Source organism: Cajanus cajan, chromosome 8, assembly GCF_000230855.2.
Source record: "Cajanus cajan strain Asha chromosome 8, NIPB_CcT2T_4, whole genome shotgun sequence".
In the NCBI taxonomy this organism is placed as follows: domain Eukaryota; kingdom Viridiplantae; phylum Streptophyta; class Magnoliopsida; order Fabales; family Fabaceae; genus Cajanus; species Cajanus cajan.
The window spans coordinates 17,340,491-17,360,136 of NC_138524.1; the positions used below are offsets into that span (position 1 = coordinate 17,340,491).

The 19,646-nt window shown below is 26.1% G+C and overlaps 1 protein-coding gene across 1 annotated transcript; it reads left to right on the top strand.

Annotated features, from left to right (window-relative positions):
• The first annotated feature begins 3,255 nt into the window (after positions 1–3,255).
• On the top strand, positions 3,256–9,726 carry LOC109792191 (putative terpene synthase 2). The gene is made up of 7 exons (XM_020351576.3): positions 3,256–3,472; positions 7,107–7,386; positions 7,691–8,063; positions 8,168–8,386; positions 8,482–8,620; positions 8,930–9,178; positions 9,275–9,726. Exons 1-7 carry the CDS (start codon positions 3,341–3,343, stop codon positions 9,566–9,568), a joined length of 1,686 nt encoding a protein of 561 aa, XP_020207165.1. The 5' UTR covers positions 3,256–3,340; the 3' UTR covers positions 9,569–9,726.
• The last annotated feature ends 9,920 nt before the right edge of the window (positions 9,727–19,646 follow it).

The following is a 19,646-nucleotide window of genomic DNA, read 5'->3' on the forward strand; positions in this document are numbered from 1 at the left end:
ACCAAAATAGCAACACATAATTTTAGTCACAACATCTGTCTCTAAAATAAAAAAGAAATTTTAAAAAACCACTTTTGATACTTCTACCCAATTTGGTTGCTATTTTAGTCACTAATTTAACTATATTTAATTAATTTATTTAAATATCTTATATAATTTCAATCACAAATTCAGTCATTGAATTAAAATAATTTTTTTGTTTTTAGATTTGATCTAGATTTCCATCTTAGATTTAATCCAAATTTTCATCAGATTCATGCTTAATTTCTATTTGGTCTTTATCATTATTATTTTATATTTCTATTTTTATTATTATTTTTTAGTTATTATTTTATTGTATTTATTGTCTAATTGTATAACCCCTATGATCAAGGTACCTTATTATTGTTGTAAGTTATTTCTAATCATTATAAATAAGAGGTTGAGAAATGACTTTTCTCAAGAATTTAAATCATTAAATATGATATTCAAGTATTTGAAGTATCATTAAATATGATATTCAAGTATTCAAGTATTTTAAAAGACTATGCTTAATTCTTTCTTAACTTTTATAATGATAACAAAATATTAAAAAGTAAAGAATAAGCATATAAAATAAAATAATAATTATTATTATTATTAAAATATCTATTATAATAATAATAATAACATTTAAAATTTATAAAAGGAAAAACTAATAATTAGTCTAAAAAATTAAAATAGATTTTTGGATTTTTCTAGCTTAATTGGATATTTGGTTAAAAATATATAAATCAACACGTGCAAGATTTCCTTTTAAAATCCATGATATAATGCATGCAATATTTAAAAGTTGACAATCAAATACTAATTAATGTTCATAAGATGATTTTCGTGAATCAAAGAGTAAAAAAAATACAAAGTTAACCTCAATAAGTAAAGATAAACGTTACCATCATTATATTAAAAGGTTTGATTAATATTTTATTAAATATTAATTTAATGTAATTAAACTCTATTAAATAAAATTTCATTAGTGTAGTTTAAAATTGATTGTTATAGAACTTAACTTTTTGATGTAGTCAAATTATTTTTCTATTTATCTATAATTTAATTATTATCAATATTGAATATATGTAATACTTTTTAATCAGTATTTAAACAAATAGATTATTTATTCATGGTTGGTATTGGTAATATTTGTGAGTAGGTTAATTTAAAATTTAACTTTTTACATTTTAAGTATATTTTAAAAAATAATAGTTGACAATATCATAATAATTTATTTTAAATAATATTTAAAGATAGAATTTAAGATTTAAATTATTATATTAAATATCTCAATTTAGGTATGTATATCATAATAATTAATATCATTGATTACTACATTAATATTATTAACATATTCAACTAAAAATAAATGATTGCTACTAGAAGTTCTACTTTATTGTAGAAAGAAATTATATTTCATTATAAAATAAGTAAAGGAATGTACGGTATTATACTAAACTTGCATTTGTTTCCGTACTTTATCATAATTCTTACTTGCATTTATTTTCATACTTTATCATAATTCTTAGTTATAACTTCTTAATGTAGTTTAACCAAAAATCAAATGTGCATTAACAAATTGTGTGTCTGCACAAATCAAATTTAGAAGTATATTGTATATTATCAACTGACTACATATACAAATAAATTATAACGCAATTCTCTTTAAAATAGTATTATTTAAGTAAAAAATTCAACAAAAAGCTCATAAAATCTATATAAAAAAAAAATACATAAAAACCATTAAAAACGTGATATCTTTAATTGACATTATTAATTCTATTAAAGTCTAATAATTTAGTTTTATATTTAATAGAAAAGGTTTTAATTCTAAAAAGAAAATTAGATTTTTTTATAAATAAAAAAAAAAAGTGAGTCTAGGCTATGTAGTTTTAAGCAAAAAAAATTCAAATAGATTATTTTACCTTTAATAATATATAGATACTAAACATGATAAAATAATGTTTACATAAATAAAAAAATATTTGTTAATATTGTTTTAATATTTTTATATTAATATAATTATATATTTATATTTCATAACAATTATTATTAAAACTGTTAATATAATTTATATTTATATATGTTAATTTTAATTTTAATTATAATCATAATATTAGATAAATTCTTATGAAATGTTTTCAATATAATTCTATAATTGACCACGTAATAATATAATTTTTTTATCAAAACGTAAATGAATAACTTATTTATTTTTATTGGATGCATTATTTTTATTTATCAACTAATTTACATTATCAAATTTAATATAATATTATATATATATATATATATATATGAATATATTACATATCACAAACGTATATCTATTTTTAAAAATTTATCACTTTTAAAACTAATTGTTATAGAATTTCTTTTGATTTTATCTTATTTCATTCTTTTTTACGTATATGTCCATATATCTATCTATTATTTATTTAAGTGTTATCGATATTCAATATGCATTTAAGTCTTTTTTAATTATTGTTTAAAAAATAGTTTACTTTTCTCATTATTTGGATTGATAATATTTGTGCGTTAATTTATTTAACGTTAAATTTGTTTACTTTTAAAATATATTTCTAAAAATAAAATTTTAAAATAAAATTAAATCATAATAAATTGTAAAATAATATTTAAAAATAAAAATTTGGACAAAATTATTTTTATAAATTTTCTCAATTTATGTATATTTTAATAATTAATAGCATTCATTGTTGCGTTGATATGTTTTTAATCAATTTGCAAATACAGTCCACACACACGCACACACGCATGCGTGCACACATACACACAGACACACACATACAGAGACACACGCACGCACATACACACACATATATATATATATATATATATATATATATATATATATATATATATATATATATATATATAATTCTTTGTTATAACTCGTTAATGTACATGAACTAAAAATCAAGGGATATGCATTATCCATTAAAAATAAATATTAAACAATATTAATTAAAGTTTTTTACACCAATAATATTAATTATAATTATTTAATAAAAAATAATTGAAATTTTCCCCAAGATAAATTTAAAAAAAAAATCATAATATAATTACAAAACAAAGTCTTATCTTAGTAGTAGGTGAAGTTGGCTACATCATTCCTGTGGTGTCATTTGACAATTGACACTAGCTATAAACCAATACAATAAATGTGCTCTAGCTTATTAAGTGACTTATAAATTAACGAAGTTTTGTTCATGAACATTTCAAACCTAAGCTACACTACTATATATATAATCTTACCTTCATCCCAAACAAACCACGTACAATCTTATTCTACAAAGCAAATTAATTAACCATGTCTAAGGTAGGCTCTTCACTACCGGTTTTTGCCCTAGATGAAAAACCACCCTCAAATTTTCGGCCTATTGCAGAATTTCCCCCTTCAGTTTGGGGGGATTATTTCCTTTCTTATGCTTCTAGTTCTGAGGTACGTGCATCTTCTACTAAGTTTAATATAATAATTTAGGTTTGTATTTGTTTACTTCAGATGCTTCATTTACATATATTTTGAAATAAAATTCAATGGTGTACTAATTTTATTAAGGGTTGAACATATTTTTTTATCCTAATTGTTGTTACACCTCTCTCCATTACCATGTGTAACCTTTATAGGGTTTTGTAAAACTAGCAAATTTTCTTATTCCTTAAACATTATAAAACAATATTAATACATATAATATAAGTATACATTATGGATCGTTTAAATGAAATCAGTTCACTTAAATATTCAATCACATAAAAATGATAAAATTATAATTTCTTGTAATTGATTAATTTCCTTTGGGTCAAACAACCTTACTCTAAGAAACTGTTTTTATTCCGATTTTATTTAAACAATTATAATAAATAAATTTCTTAAAAAGATAGGAAAAGATGGGAAGCAAAGGTATATTCTTGTAACACCAAGCCCCTACTTTAAATTATTTTTATTTTTATTTTCTTGAAAATCATTCATTAGCAGCAATGTAACACCCCGTTACATTGGACTTAATCCAATGCTAACTGGTTTTATTTAATGAAATCAATGATTTTTTCTTTTTTCGGAAATAACATGCCACAAAACAACATAAAGATATAAATATAACTTGCTCATAATAGACATAGCCTTACCATTAATTAAAGAGAAATTAATTCATTATTGGATTATGAAACAAAAAAAAAATACAGGGAAATAAACTAGTACATCATACATACGATTCCTATTAAAACAAAAGGACCACTGTTAACCTAAGGAGAAATTTCTTAAACATTTAACTTCCCTTCATTGTTGCCTAGGCAGCTCTTAACGTCACCAGCCAAGTCAGCAAACCAACACGAATTCTTTTCACGTAATCAACAACATACAAAAATAAGAGACTTATGGTATCTTTATAAATCATAATGTTTTTGATATAGTCAATTTTTTTTAAATCAATAAAAATGACTTAAAGTGTGGATTTTTTTCTTTTTATTTTTATTTCTTTCCTTTTTCATTAAATAATAAATTATTTATAGATAAGTAATTTAAATAATTAACTTACTTTTCCTTTTTATCAAATATTAGTCCAAATATCTTAAATCATTTTGTAAAAATTAAAGTAATTTTGAAAATAATAATAAAATTGAATATGCTGAAATAGAGAAAGATTTTGTGAATATTTTATTCAACTTGGTCTTCAAAATTTACACACAAATATGAAGAATCTCAGTCATGACTCATAACATATAAAAAAAAAAATATATTCTTAATAAATCAACACTACAAGAAATGTTACATACTGACATACAAAAAAGTGTCACTATAAATATCATATATGTAAGTACATATATTTATTTGACAAATAATTACACACAATTTTAATGTTGATTTTGAATGAAATTTAACAACATATTTTTTGTGTCACTATAACTTATACTCGCACTTTTAATAATACACCAACATATATTGTATTTATTGTATAGGTAAAAATAATTTTTAGTGACATATATTGTGTCACTATAGGATTTATATAGAACAATTTTCTTATAATACAAAAATGTTTTCTATAAATATATATAATTTAAAAAAAAATATGATTAAAGGAAAAATATAAATCTTAAATCAAATTATTTATAACACCAAATGTTTACATGTTTAAAAAAAATTTTAAAAAAAATTAAAAACCTTTAAATATGTAAGGATACAGTAGAATTTCTCAAAAAAAAATAAAACAGGGAAAATGTATAGAGTGAGGTGTTTTGTATCTATGGAATGAGTTAGGAGCTTTTTCTACCCCAACACACATAAAATATATAAGAAAAAAAACTTAATTGTTCAACTATGTTATTAAGACTTCATCGTCATCTTCATTGAGATTCTCGAAAATAACCTTAACTGAGTTTTTAAGGCTTTTCCTCACTCAGCCTTCACACATATCAAAATCCTATTTGGGTTCACAAGCATTTTTCCCTACAACTTTAATTTCTTCATTTGGATTTATACTCATTTTTATATATACAACTTGATGGATCTAGTAACTTTAGATAATATGGACAATAACTTTTCATATATTTGTAATATTAAAAATTTTACATATAGTTTTTAAAAGTATAAAAAAATATATATTATAATGATTTTCTACACGTTTTTATATCTACAATTATGATTAAGGATAAAAATAAATTAAATTAGATTAGGTTATACTATAATTTTATATGTCTGAATCTAATTTTTGTTAGAAATACATGTGTTAAGTATGACTTATTTATCTATCACAAATATTTTTTAAATGTTTGGTTAGAACTACAACCCTAAAGACCCGTTTTATAATAATTTAACATCAATAAAAATATAAAAATAAATATTTTAAATTTTATAAAAAGCAAGTTTAATTTATTTATGATATAAACATGTTTTTAATATCTAATATAAACTTTTAGATGATAATTTATTTTAAAATATATTTTATAATAAAAATTGTAAATAGAACATAAATCTTATAATCTTTACTATTTTGATTTTTTTTAATTAACATATATAATTAATAGAAAGCACAAAAGATTAACATGTATATTGCAAATTATATTTTATCAAAGAGTATTTTTCATCACATATGAGAACTAATTTCCTTCAAAAATTTGATAGATATCAAATAAATGAATATCTTCTTCAAACTTAAATTTTATACATATGATAATTTAAACATATATATTTATTTTATTGAAATATAACTTTTATTTTTAAAATATACTACTTTTTTAATATATAAAAAGTATATATACAGAAAATGGTAGTGGGATAAATGGTAGTGAGGGCAAGTATTCCCACTCTAAAAAATAATGGAGAGCAAGTGTATCTCTAATAAAAACATGGTAGCCTGACACCAAATTGACTGCCAGACAACATATTGATGTTCATATAATTAAATTTATAATTTAGTAAATAAGAACCTAACATGTTGCTATAGTAACTTTTCCTTTTACCAAATATGTGTTTATCATATTTTATGAATTAAAATACATTCCGTTAAATTTCAGTAAAAACATAAATACCTATTATAAGTTATAAAAATCCTTCATAATGTTTAGTGTCATGGTTGTCACCGATTGTTTGCGGCTTTTATTTTGTTTAATTTTTCTAGATTATTTCTTTTGATATGTTTCATAATATCTAGAACGTATGTACAACCTTAATGGTTTTTTTATCCTCTTGCACTTGAATTACAACATATAACATAATATTTGTGACCCATTCTTGAACCTAATTAGTTAATTCGGCTGTTTAACTTTATGATTGACCAAAATAAGGTATTTTTACCAAGTATATGATTGCATAAACTTATAAAATGGTATGTATATGAGAGGAAAATATGAAATTAATTGAAATGAATCAAATTCTTTATATTATTTAAAATTAATTTATGTATTTTAACTTTTTATAGAGTGAAAAAGAAAACTTCTAAAATTTAAACCGAGTACATTCGTTTTAAGAGAAGTTTATTCAAATTTGCTCAAATTATTGTTGACAACTTATCTGTTTTAATGAGACTAGTTTGAGTACATATTTAAATTAAGTACGTTGTTTTTTTCCTTAACACATGTAGGAACTTGATCAGGACATTGAGACACAAATTAAAATGCTAAAAGAGGAAGTGAGTAAGATACTTGTCTCCAAGACCGAGGAGCCCTTAGCAAAAATTGACTTAATTGATTCAATTTGTCGTTTGGGTGTGAATTATCACTTTGGAAATGAGATTGATGAAGTTTTACAACAAATTCACAAGAATTATGTTGTTAATGGAGAAATTATCGTCCAATCCAACCTTTGTTCTCTTGCATTGCTATTTAGAATATTGAGGCAACACGGATTTTATGTTTCACCTCGTATGTCTCTAAACTTAATTATCTATGTCAATTGATTTTCTTCAATTCTACTTTGAAATCACCTTATATAGTTAGTGCATAAAATACACCCTAATGAAGAAAAAAAATGATAATAACAATCCATAAACATATATATACACTTTCACAAATAAAGTATCTAGATTGTATATCATTTGAATTTTCATGGAAGCACCTTAAGCATTATCTCACAACTAGTTTTATGAACTTCTAGTTCACATTATAGTTTTCATAAATGTTGTCTCTAACTAACTTTCAATGATATGATTGTTGAACAAAACACAAGTTGTGTTTGAAAATTTCAAGGATGAGCAAGGAAACTTTGGTGAAAAACTTGTCACTGATGTTGAGGGAATGTTATGCTTATATGAAGCCTCACATATGATGGTTCACGGGGAAGACATTTTAGAAGAAGCATTGGCATTCACTTCCACTCACCTTGACTCCATTGTCACCCAACTGACCCCTTCTCTTGCAGCTCAAGTCAAGCATAGCTTAAGGCAACCTCTTTACAAGAACTTGCCTAGGCTAGAGGCACGACATTACATTTCTATCTATGAGCAAGATCCTTCTCATAATGAACTTCTACTCACTTTAGCAAAATTAGATTTCAACAAATTGCAAAATCTACATAAAAAAGAATTTGGAAACATTTACAAGTAAGTTCTTTCTCCATACAACCTTCCTAGCTAAACAAAAATAAATGTTAAGTTGGTTCAAGAAAACTTTATTTAACAATGTTATTGTTTTTTGGTCTCTATAGGTGGTGGAAAGAGCTAGATCTCCCTAGTAAATTACCTTATGCACGAGATAGAATTATAGAATGTTGTTTTTGGGCTTTGGCGGTATATTTTGAGCCCCACTATTCTCAAGCAAGAAAAATAGTGGCGAAAGTACTCGCCATAGCAGCGGCTATTGATGATACATATGACGCATATGGAACCATTGAAGAATTAGAACTTTTCACAGAGGCAATTGAAAGGTTGATTAGAAAAATTATGAAACGCAAATTTTCTTCGCTTATTTTTTTTAAGGAAAAAAAATTATATACATTATTTTAATTAAAGTGATTTTCAGGTGGGATATTAGCTGCTTGGATGATCTCCCAGAATACATGAAATTTATTTATAAGTCAACCATAAGACTTCATGAAGAAATAGAGCAAGAAATGAAGAAGGAAGGAAGAGCATATTGTGTTAAATACGCCATAAAAGAAGTACACATTTTTTCCTAATTATTGTCAAAACTTGAATTGCAAGGCTTTCAAACTAAATTAGTTTGTCGTTTTTATTAGTAGACTTAAAAATTTGCTATAATATTAATTCATATATTAATTTGAGAGTTTGTGAACTTTGACCAATGTATCATTTAAGTGTACATATGTTTAACACATAATATAAAGAAAGTACTCCTTAAAATTAAAAGCTATTATAATTCTACTCAAAGAACAAAGACAAAAATTTTATATGGTATATTCTTAGATTTAGTCTTTCAATATATGTTATAATTCATGTTTGTTTGGCAGTTTAAAATGTTAGTTCAAGCCTACATGAGTGAGGCCAGATGGCTCAAGAACAACTATAAACCAACAACAGAGGAATACTTGCACGCATCATTAGAAACATCTGGTTACTCATTCATGACAACATTAAGTTACATTGGCATGGGAGACACAGCCACAGAAAATATCTTTAAATGGGTAAGAAATGAGCCAAAAATTGTTAAGGGTTCTTGTATTATTGCTAGGCTAATGGATGACATCGTCTCCAATGAGGTATTGTCTTTGGTTTTAAAAATCCTTTGCTTCAATATTTATGTTACACTACATGTTATGAATATTAATTTGAACAAATTATTTTTTGTTCCATAGTTTGAACAGAAAAGAGGGCATGTTTCTTCATTCTTGGAATGCTATATGAGTGAATATGGTGTGTCTAGGGAAGTTGCCATTCAAAAATGTCAAAAGGCAATAACAAATGCTTGGAAGGATATAAACGAGGAGTGTCTCAAGCCTACCAGTGTTCCGATGCCTTTTCTAACACGCATTCTCAATCTCTCACGTTTTATGAATGTGTTCTATAAAGATAAAGATAACTTCACGCACTCCGGAGGACTAATGAAGAAATGTATTAAAGCATTGCTAATAGATCCGGTGCCAATTTGATTGATTCAAGTCCTTTATGATTCCTGTATTTCTACTTTAAATAAAGAAAACATGTCTACATATGGGGTTTGATTTGTCGTACGTGAATTTATGTTGAAATTATGTGTTTGTTAAGATGCATCTACGATGAATATATTGTGAAAATTTCTTAGACATTACTCTAGTATTATAATTTATACTCTTCTCTTATGCAAACTAATACACATATATGCATGCATACGATGGATAGAAATGATATCTTCATGCACAAAACACTACAACACAAAGCATTTCATTATTAGAGTTTACCAAAAGTTGGCTTTGAGACACCAAAATCAATGTTTAGTCTTGATTAAGCATCAACTTTGAAAAACTTTAATGGTATGTTTGGATGAGGAATTTATATAGGGTAATTCATTTATTTGAAGAATTTCAAATTTTTTGAGGTAAAATATTTTATTTGGATGAGAAATTTACAAAGAATTTGAAATCTAAGCATTTATGAAATTTCTTAAAATAATAGAATTTTAAATTTTCCCAAAAATGGCAGAATTTGAAATTTCTCATATTTATTTTTCTTATTTCACCTATATATTTTATCTTATCTCTTCATTATTTTAATTATTGGATATTCAAAAATATTTTTAAAATTATTAAATATTATCTTATATTAATTTTTAAAATTATTAAATATTATCTAATATTAATTTTTAAAATTACTAAATATTTAAAAATGGATTAATATTTATTTTAATAAAATTTAATTTAAAAATATCAACATATAAATATATTTTTAAAATCAATTTTACTATGATGGAATCAAATTATGATATTCAACCTAACAATTTAAAATTTAAAAAATTTGAATTGACTCATCCAAACAAAATATTTTAAAAATGATAGAAATCGAAATCAAAATAATTCAAATACCAAGAATTTAAAATTCCTTGAATTTATAAAATTTTTCATCCAAACACACTATAACAGTAATTTTTTTGTGTTAATTTCTCCTAGCTGACACTCTCTAGCGTTAGCTAAATTGACATTGAAGCTGTCAATAATTATTTTAATACATTATTTTTCAATTTAGGATTGGCCTAAGTAACTTATAATTTTTATTTTATTTTATTTTATTTAGTTTGTTTTAGTGCTGACTAAATTTATGTCATTTAATTATTTTTTATCAGCCGAACTTATTCTACATTATATTATTTTGTAATATATAATTGTAGTGTTGATCAGGCTAACTTTGTTTTATTTCTATTTAAAGTTGGCTTAGTCGAAGCTAGCAACATTATTTTTTGTTCTGATTTTGTTTGTAAATTCAAAAACATGATACTTGTAAATTAACAAATTTAAATTTTTAATGATTAATTAATTCAAGATAATGTTAAGTGAGAAATATACTAAAATTAAATATAGAAATTGTTATATGCACATGTGTGTGTTTCAATTAAGAAACTTCTAAATATAAAAAAAATAGAACTATTAATAATAATATCATTTGATCAAAAAGTTACAAACAAATTTATCAAATATTGTCTCCACCATAATTGTCCCTATCATAATCGATGATAATAGAGGTGGTGGTAACGGTGATGAAACCAATAATGATGGTGGTGACAATAATGGAAGCAACAATTACAGGCAACAGCAGTTGTGACTTGTGATTATGATCAAGAACAATTTAGCTGGTCTAGAGAATTGTTTTATATCAAACTAGTAAAAAATACTAGTACAAAAGAGGTATTTTACGTCGGCTATTTTAAGGTTTTTACGTGGGAAAAGGGTCCAACGTTAATCTGGGAGACGTAAATTTACGTCGTTTATCACAGCTGATGTAAACATAAATTTATGCATTTTTTTTAAATTTTTATTATTTTTTGATATACGCAAAACCTGCATACAGTCCAAAATACAAAACCTAACCCAGGCAGTCCAGAATACAAATTCAAATATAATTTATATTTCAAAATTGAATGACAAAAAGAAAATAATATATAAAACTTAAAAAGCATAAATTAAGACAATGTAAATCCTATTATCCTAAAAAAGCTATAAAACATATGTTTGTCAATGCTATCAAACTAGAAACATAATATCCAACTAACTAAACTTAGAAATCTAACTATTATATACTTTGAAGAAAAACAGTTGCCCATTATTTTCTTATCTTGATGATTTCATCTTCGGGCAATGGAGATTGATCTTGAAAGATCTGAAATATTAATTTAAGTGTCATTAATATGCAATGTTAATTATGATAAAGGTAAATATACTTAAATAAATTTTTATATGAATTACCTGCCCCCAAGAATCAGTAATACCCGCAGAAACTATGGCTCTCATCCAATACATGATGTAATAGTCACATTCAAACGAGTCTTGTTGCTTATTACACTAAAATGAGAAACAAATAACTATTATTTCCAAAGTCGATAAATTCAAATATTATTGCCTCTATTAATTAATTTGCTAACCTTAGGGTATATGAATTGCAATGTTTTTGATTTGGCTCTTCCACTTAAAATATTAGCTCCAGACACGATTCTAATTAATTGAAATAAAAATAGATGTTAGCCAATATATATAGTTACAGTTTTAAAACATAATGAAAAATTTTAGTTATCCTTGTAATTGGTATTTAATTTCGTGGCTTGGTTTTCGATGTAGTGAACAAAACCACACCACGATGTATTCCTTAGGAATGATTATCATTAACTACCAATGGGACCTACATTGTATGACAAACAAATTAGTTATAAAATTACCATGATTAAAAAACCAATTAAAAAACTAACCCATCAATGTATGGAGCCATGTATATATCTCTTCCTGATTCACTCATCCATTGCATATATTGCTAGATCTGGACCATTGTTTCCTGATTTTTTGATGGATTGAGGCTCAATAAATCAATATACTTGTGTTTGCTCCACATTCAATTTGTCCATGTACCTAACACAATTAATTATTATAAGTTAAATATAGTTATTGTAATTTTAGACTCATAAAAGAAAATATCACTTACATGGCCCACAACTGTATGATAGATATATTTAACATGGAGTTTCCCCCAACAATCTCTAATGCTTCGGGCAGGGATATGTATAGTGGAACATTAGAGCTATCAACTCCAAAAACTCTAATATCCCACTGCAACTGAATTGGTTTCTATTTCAATCGTGGTAATATGGTTAGAAGCCTAGATATGGGATCATCCTCAGCTTCTGCGATATCAGCATCATCAACAACAGGTTCTCTCATGACCTCTTTACCATGATTGATAAAATCCTAAAGAAAGAATCAAAATTAGTTTAACAATAATAGAATTATAAGAATATGAAAGAACAATAATAGAATTACCTTTGCTTGTGCTGAAAGCGACATCACCAAACATTTTGGCCAAGCTAAGAATGTGCCGGTTGCCTGCCCCACTAGTTGAACCTCTGTATTGGACAAAGGCACTGGAGCAGCAGCATCTTGAACTTGGTCAACCACAACCCGTGTCCAGTCTGGCTCTAGAGGGACACCATGGATGGTTGAGCCACCCTCAAATACTCGACGAATAGCCACTAAACGTGGGGGGTCATCCTCAACATATAACTCACACTGGTTTGGTACATTAGTGTGAGTCTGTTCCCCTGAAGGATCTAGAGCAGCACAACTCCCTTTAGTGTTGACTCGAACACCATCATGAACAACTACAGTTTGTTGTTGAGAACGAGCCAAAAGCTCAAACTTCTGTTCAAACTCTTCTCGCATGTTCTTCAATTTTTCTTCAAACTGCATCTCCATTCTCTGCATAGCCTCCTGACTGCAAGAGTCAACAGTACTTCTCCTCGATGGTGGTGCACCAAAGTAATCTCGGTGACTCCAAGAACCACCAATACCACGCACACGCCCTGCGTGCTCTGGCCTTCCTATGGCTGTTGTGAGTATATCATCCCGACCATGGGGAACAAATGAGCCCTGGGTGGTCTGCTCAACTAAACCCTCCTGCAACATATTAACAATAAGTATACCCTAAACTACACTTATGAATTGAATGATTTGAAATGAAGAGTCTTAGTTTGTATATTTTTACTTACTATTTTATCAGCAAAGACCTTTGCAGACTCAGAAGTCATTTGCCATCTGATTTTGTTCGAGCTGCTATCCACATCTAATAGCAGGGAGGTGAGTCCACACGGTTAGCAGACTCAACCCTTGATGCCTCTTCCCTTGCCTTCATCAATTTCTTTTTTTTTTAATTCATATCCCTTTCTTGACAATAGATGAGGTGCATCATTCTTGCTCTGTCGTTCTTGGGCAACTACTCTTTTGTAAGAATTATCGATAACTAACCTGCCAAGAAGGGTCCAATCGAGTGGCACGAAATTGCATCCACTCCTCATCAGTAATTTGGTACTTTAGACAAGGAGTCTCATTTTTTCGCTCTCCAAATACATACTCCCATGTCAAGAAACTCTTGAAGTCTCTCCACCTGGTGACAAGGGCAGATAACATCTTCCTCCTCATGACCTCAATGTTGGGAATGTCAAAATTTTTCTATTAAAATAACAACAAATAATAAATAACGTATTTAAGTTATATAATATTGAAGGGATGTGAAAGTATATACCTGAATATCCTGCCACATGAAGTTCTTGCCAGCCTCCTCAACGTCATCCCATGATGGAATGATAATAGAAACATGACGTCGAGCAAGGACTCCAGCTAAAAGCGGAATAACAGCCCGTTCCAGTTGCATCAATTTTGTATTAATTGTTAATCTAGAACGGCCTGTTCAGGTTTCGGAACGGGCCGTTCTAGATGAACAATTAACAAACAATAAATTCAAGTAGAACGGCCCGCTCTGGTTGCAGAACGGGCCGTTCCAGAAGAACTAAGTTAAAACTAACCTCAAACGTGTAGGCCCAATGCAAAACAACTTACAAAGAGAACGTGTGCAGAGACTGAGATATCTAAGTTTCTTTCTCTAAACTTAGACAAAATTGTGAGCGCACGGGAGGAGAACGAAATGGTCAGCATATAAATAATATTTTACGTCGGACTAGGTGTGGTCCGACGTAAATTATACTATCTACGTCGGACATGTATTGTGACTGACGTAGATAGTATAATTTATGTCGAACCACGCCTAGTCCGACGTAAAATAGTCCACTTTTAATTACAAAAATGTCACCGCTTATTTTTTACGTCGTATTTTCGTATGTCTGACGTAAAAGAAGTGTCATAGTAACCTTATTTTGCACTAGTGAAAAATAGAACTGATCAAAACTAGTAAAACCAATAAAAAAAACTAGTCAAATTCTTTAAATAGGTCTAATGGAAAAGAAAATATTTTTAAAATTTTTTAATTTTAAGTTAAAATATTTTTATTAAAAATAATTTTTAATAAAAAATATAAATTAGAATAAATTATTTTTAAAACTTATTATAAATATAATTTAATTTCATAAACATAATTGATTCATTTATGTTAATTTTTAATTTATAATATTTTTATTTTTTATAGTTTATATTATGTTAATTTGATACTATTTATTCTAGATGTAAAGTTTTTATTATTAATAGACATTGTTATATATTTTTTATTAAAATTAAAATTTAAATACTATATTATATATAGTTTAGAATTTTTCTATACACGTTAAAATGTTAAGAATCTATAAATAATATTTTTTATTATTATTTTTAGTGTTATAAATTATAATAATATATTTATTTAGTATTATTTTGTATTAATTATTATATTAGTATTATTTACTTTAACAATTAAATTTAGTTTTTAAATTGAAGAATCTTGATTAATAAAATTGAGTATAATATTTGAATAATTTAAGTTTTAACTTCTAAACTATTATTTTTAAATAAAATAAATAGATAATATTATTAAAATTTTTTTTGAAAATTATTATTTTTTAATTAAATATCCACAAATATCCGCAAAAAAACTATGAATATTGAAAAATACACGAATACCCTCTTAATGCATATCCTCAAGGATATAGGAACAAATATGGGGTGGATATTTATCCAGCGACATGGGTAATAGGGGCTACTACCCATACCTGCCCCACCTCGTTAACATACTTAACGATAACCTTACTTGACATAGAATGCGCACTTTATATGTTAGATGTTACACACAAATTTAAATATTTCGTGAACTTTGGTAACTTTTGACATCAGTAATTAAAACATATTCCTTCTAATTTTAAAAAGCACAATTTTTTTAACTTTACATACCTTCTACATTTTGGGGTGCATTGTCATATCTTTGTTGGATACAATCAAAGTTGCACATCATTATAACAAGAGAAAAGACATGAGTTTATAAATATACAAATGTCTTCATTGGCATGAGACCTTTTGGGAGATAACCAAAAATAAAACTATAAGAACTTAAATTTAAAGTTGACAATATCATACTAATATAAAGACTTGTGTGTGTTGGTGTGAGTCTCAAATGCACAACAATCTTATATGTGCACTTATAGCAATTATATAATTCAAAAGACGGGCATTAATAGAATTTCTCTTATTACATGCGACTTTTCCTGCGGATTTTTATGAAAAATTTGCAGGAAGTGTTGTTCCTACAAATTTTTCTGCGAAATTTTATCTGCATGTAATACTTTCGTGGATAATATATTTTTGCGAATTTTAAAATTCGGAGGAAATTTTCTTGTGAAATTTCTTGCGAAAAAACTCGCAGGAAAGATTCTGGCAAAAAAAATTCGCTGGAAATTTTCCTACGAATTTTTTTGCAAGAAATTCTGTAGAAATATTTTTTACGAAAAAATTAAAGAAATTACTATAAATTCTATCAATAATTCGTCAACTTTCAAATGCTCACAATGAATTCATCTGAAACATTTGTTTCCATGGCTCCAACATGTGATACATAATCTTTTAAATTCTAATATTGTAGATTATAAGTCAAACACTCAACCATACAAATCAACTTGTAAGGTAAGTATTGCCCCAACTTATATACACTTTAATTATTTTATTTTCAATCGATGCGGGACTTGAAAATTTTTAAAAATATTAAACTTATAAATTTAAATATTTTTTATTTTTCCTACGGATTAAAATTTGCAAGAAAAACTGCAGGAAAAGTTACCTGCAAAATTTTTCTACCATTTAATAAACATTACTTGTAAATTTATTTTTGCAAGAAAATCTGCAAGAAACAAAATAAAATTCTTACAATATTTTCTGCAAATTTTTACCATGGAATTTTTTTTCTATGATCATTAAAATTGTAACAAAATTTGTAAGAAATATCTATAAATTATTTTTTGCAAATAAATTCGTAAAAAAAATTTGCAAGTAAAAAATGAATATTGTAAATAGGTACCTATAAGTATTTTCTATAATCATATTGTTAACAAAGTGGGTATGGGTATCATATATATTAGTAATTGTAGGTATTCTCTAATATTCAATTACATCATTACATATTAAATTTGTTTAAAGTTATAGGAATGAAGTACTTTAACAATTAAATTTAGGTTTTAAATTGAAGAATCTTCATTAATAAAATTGAGTATAATATTTGAATAATTTAAGTTTTAACTTCTAAACTATTATTTTTAAATAAAATAAATAGAAAATATTATTAAAATATTTTTTGAAAATTATTATTTTTTAATTAAATATCCACAAATATCCGCAAAAAAAACTATGAATATTGAAAAATACACGAATATCCTCTTAATGCATATCCTCAAGGATATAGGAACAAATATGGGGCGGATATTTATCCAGCGAGATGGGTAATAGGGGCTACTACCCATACCTGCCCCACCTCGTTAACATACTTAACGATAACCTTACTTGACATATAATGTGCACTTTATATGTTAGTTGTTACACACAAATTTAAATATTTCGTGAACTTTGGTAACTTTTGACATCGGTAATTAAAACATATATACCTTCTACTTTTAAAAAGCACATTTTTTTAACTTTACATACCTTCTACATTTTGGGGTGCATTGTCATATCTTTGTTGGATACAATCAAAGTCGCACATCATTATAACAAGAGAAAAGAGATGAGCTTATAAATATACAAATGTCTTCATTGGCATGAGACCTATTGGGAGATAACCAAAAATAAAACTATAAAAACTTAAATTTAAAGTTGACAATATCATACTAATATAAAGACTTGTGTGTGTTGGTGTGAATCTCAAATGCATAACAATCTTATATGTGCACTTATAGCAATAATTCAAAAGACGGACACTAATAGAATTTCTCTTATTACATGCGACTTTTCCTGCGAAGTTTTATGAAAAATTCGCAGGAAGCATTGTTCCCAAAAAAATTTCTGCGAAAATTTTATCTGCAAGTAATACCTCCGTGGATAATATATTTTTGCGAATTTTAAAATTTGGAGGAAATTTTCCTGTGAAATTTCTTGTGAAAAAAATTCGTAGGAAAGTTTCCTACGAATTTTTCGCAAGAAATTCTGCAGGAATATTTTTTATGAAAAAATTAAAGAAATTACTGTAAATTCTATCAATAATTCTTCAACTTTCAAATGCTCACAATGAATTCATCTGAAGTATTTGTTTCCATGGCTCCAACATGTGATACATAATCTTTTAAATTCTAAGATTGTAGATTATAAGTCAAACACTCAACCATACAAATCAACTTGTAAGGTAAGTGTTGCCCCAACTTATATACTCTTTAATTGTTTTATTTTCAATCAATGTGGGACTTGAAGTTTTTTTTTAAATATTAAACTTATAAATTTAAATATTTTTTAATTTTTCCTGCATATTAAAATTTGCAAGAAAAATCACAGGAAAAGTTACCTATAAAATTCTTCTACCATTTAGTAAACATTACTTGCAAATTTATTTTTGCAAGAAAATCTGCAAGAAACAAAATAAAATTCTTACAATATTTTCTGCAAATTTTTACCATGAAATTTTTTTTCTATGATCATTAAAATTGTAACAAAGTTTGTAAGAAATATCTATAAATTATTTTTTGCAAATAAATTCGTAAAAAAATTTTGCTAATATTTTTTTGCAGGAAAATTTGCAAAAAAATTCTGCAAATATTTTTTTACAGGAAAATGACACTTTTCTAGTAGTGGGAGAAGCCAACATCTATATTATGTTGGATTCATATGAAGAAAAACACTAATCTTTATGATTTATCTAAATCATCTAATAGTTCAAAATATACCATAGATGATGAGAAAATGTCTTAGTACACTTGGATACAAAAAAATTTAGAGAAAATTACAAAATTCTTTTTTTTTTTTCTAAAAATTAAAAATTAAAATTTAGTCTGCTTGAGTATGAAAAGAAAAAGATCTATTTGAAATTGGTTCTCTAAAAGACGAAAACTTGCAACTTAAGAAACATCTAACCCAATTTATTGATAAATCTACAAAAATGAATTTGATTTTAAAACACAAAAAATTATCATTAGACAAAAGTGGTCAAAGTTTTAAGGATCGTAAGACTAAAACCTTTATCCATAAGTCTAAGCCACTGCATTTTACTAAACTAAGGACACTAACATAAAAGGACTCAAACAAATTTGGTTATCAAAGCCTCAAACTGTGCCTATTACATATATCTTAATGGGAAGAAGGTTTTTACACTAGTAATTGGACTATGGCTATACGTCACATGACAAGAGAAAGACAAATGTTCTTAAACTTACAACCACATGAAAGATTTGTTTCTTTTGAGGCATACTAAAAGCGTAACATTAGAGGATTAAGTTGGTAAGAACTATACCTATTATTAATAATATTTATATGTTGAAGAACTTGAATATAATTTATTAGCATAAGTCATTTTTTTTTATAATGAGTATATTGCCTTTTAAAAAAGATAATGTATAGTTAAATGAAATGAGATCAATCTGTGCTACAGTCATTGCTTCAAAAGAATAATATTTATGAAGTTAGTCCAAAGGGTCTTAGCATACAAAATGTGGCATTACTAGTGTAAAATATAGAATTTACGTCAGGATTTTCTCATCGAACATTAAAATATCTAACGTAAAAAAGGCGCGGTGGCAATTTTGAAAATAAGTCCAAATTTTTTATG

Coding starts and splice junctions, on each gene's coding strand:
- LOC109792191 (XM_020351576.3), top strand. CDS start 3,341: ATGTCTAAGGTAGGCTCTTCACTACCGGTTTTTGCCCTAGATGAAAAA. Junction 8,064..8,167: donor GAATTTGGAAACATTTACAA/GTAAGTTCTTTC, acceptor TGGTCTCTATAG/GTGGTGGAAAGAGCTAGATC. Junction 8,387..8,481: donor TTCACAGAGGCAATTGAAAG/GTTGATTAGAAA, acceptor AGTGATTTTCAG/GTGGGATATTAGCTGCTTGG.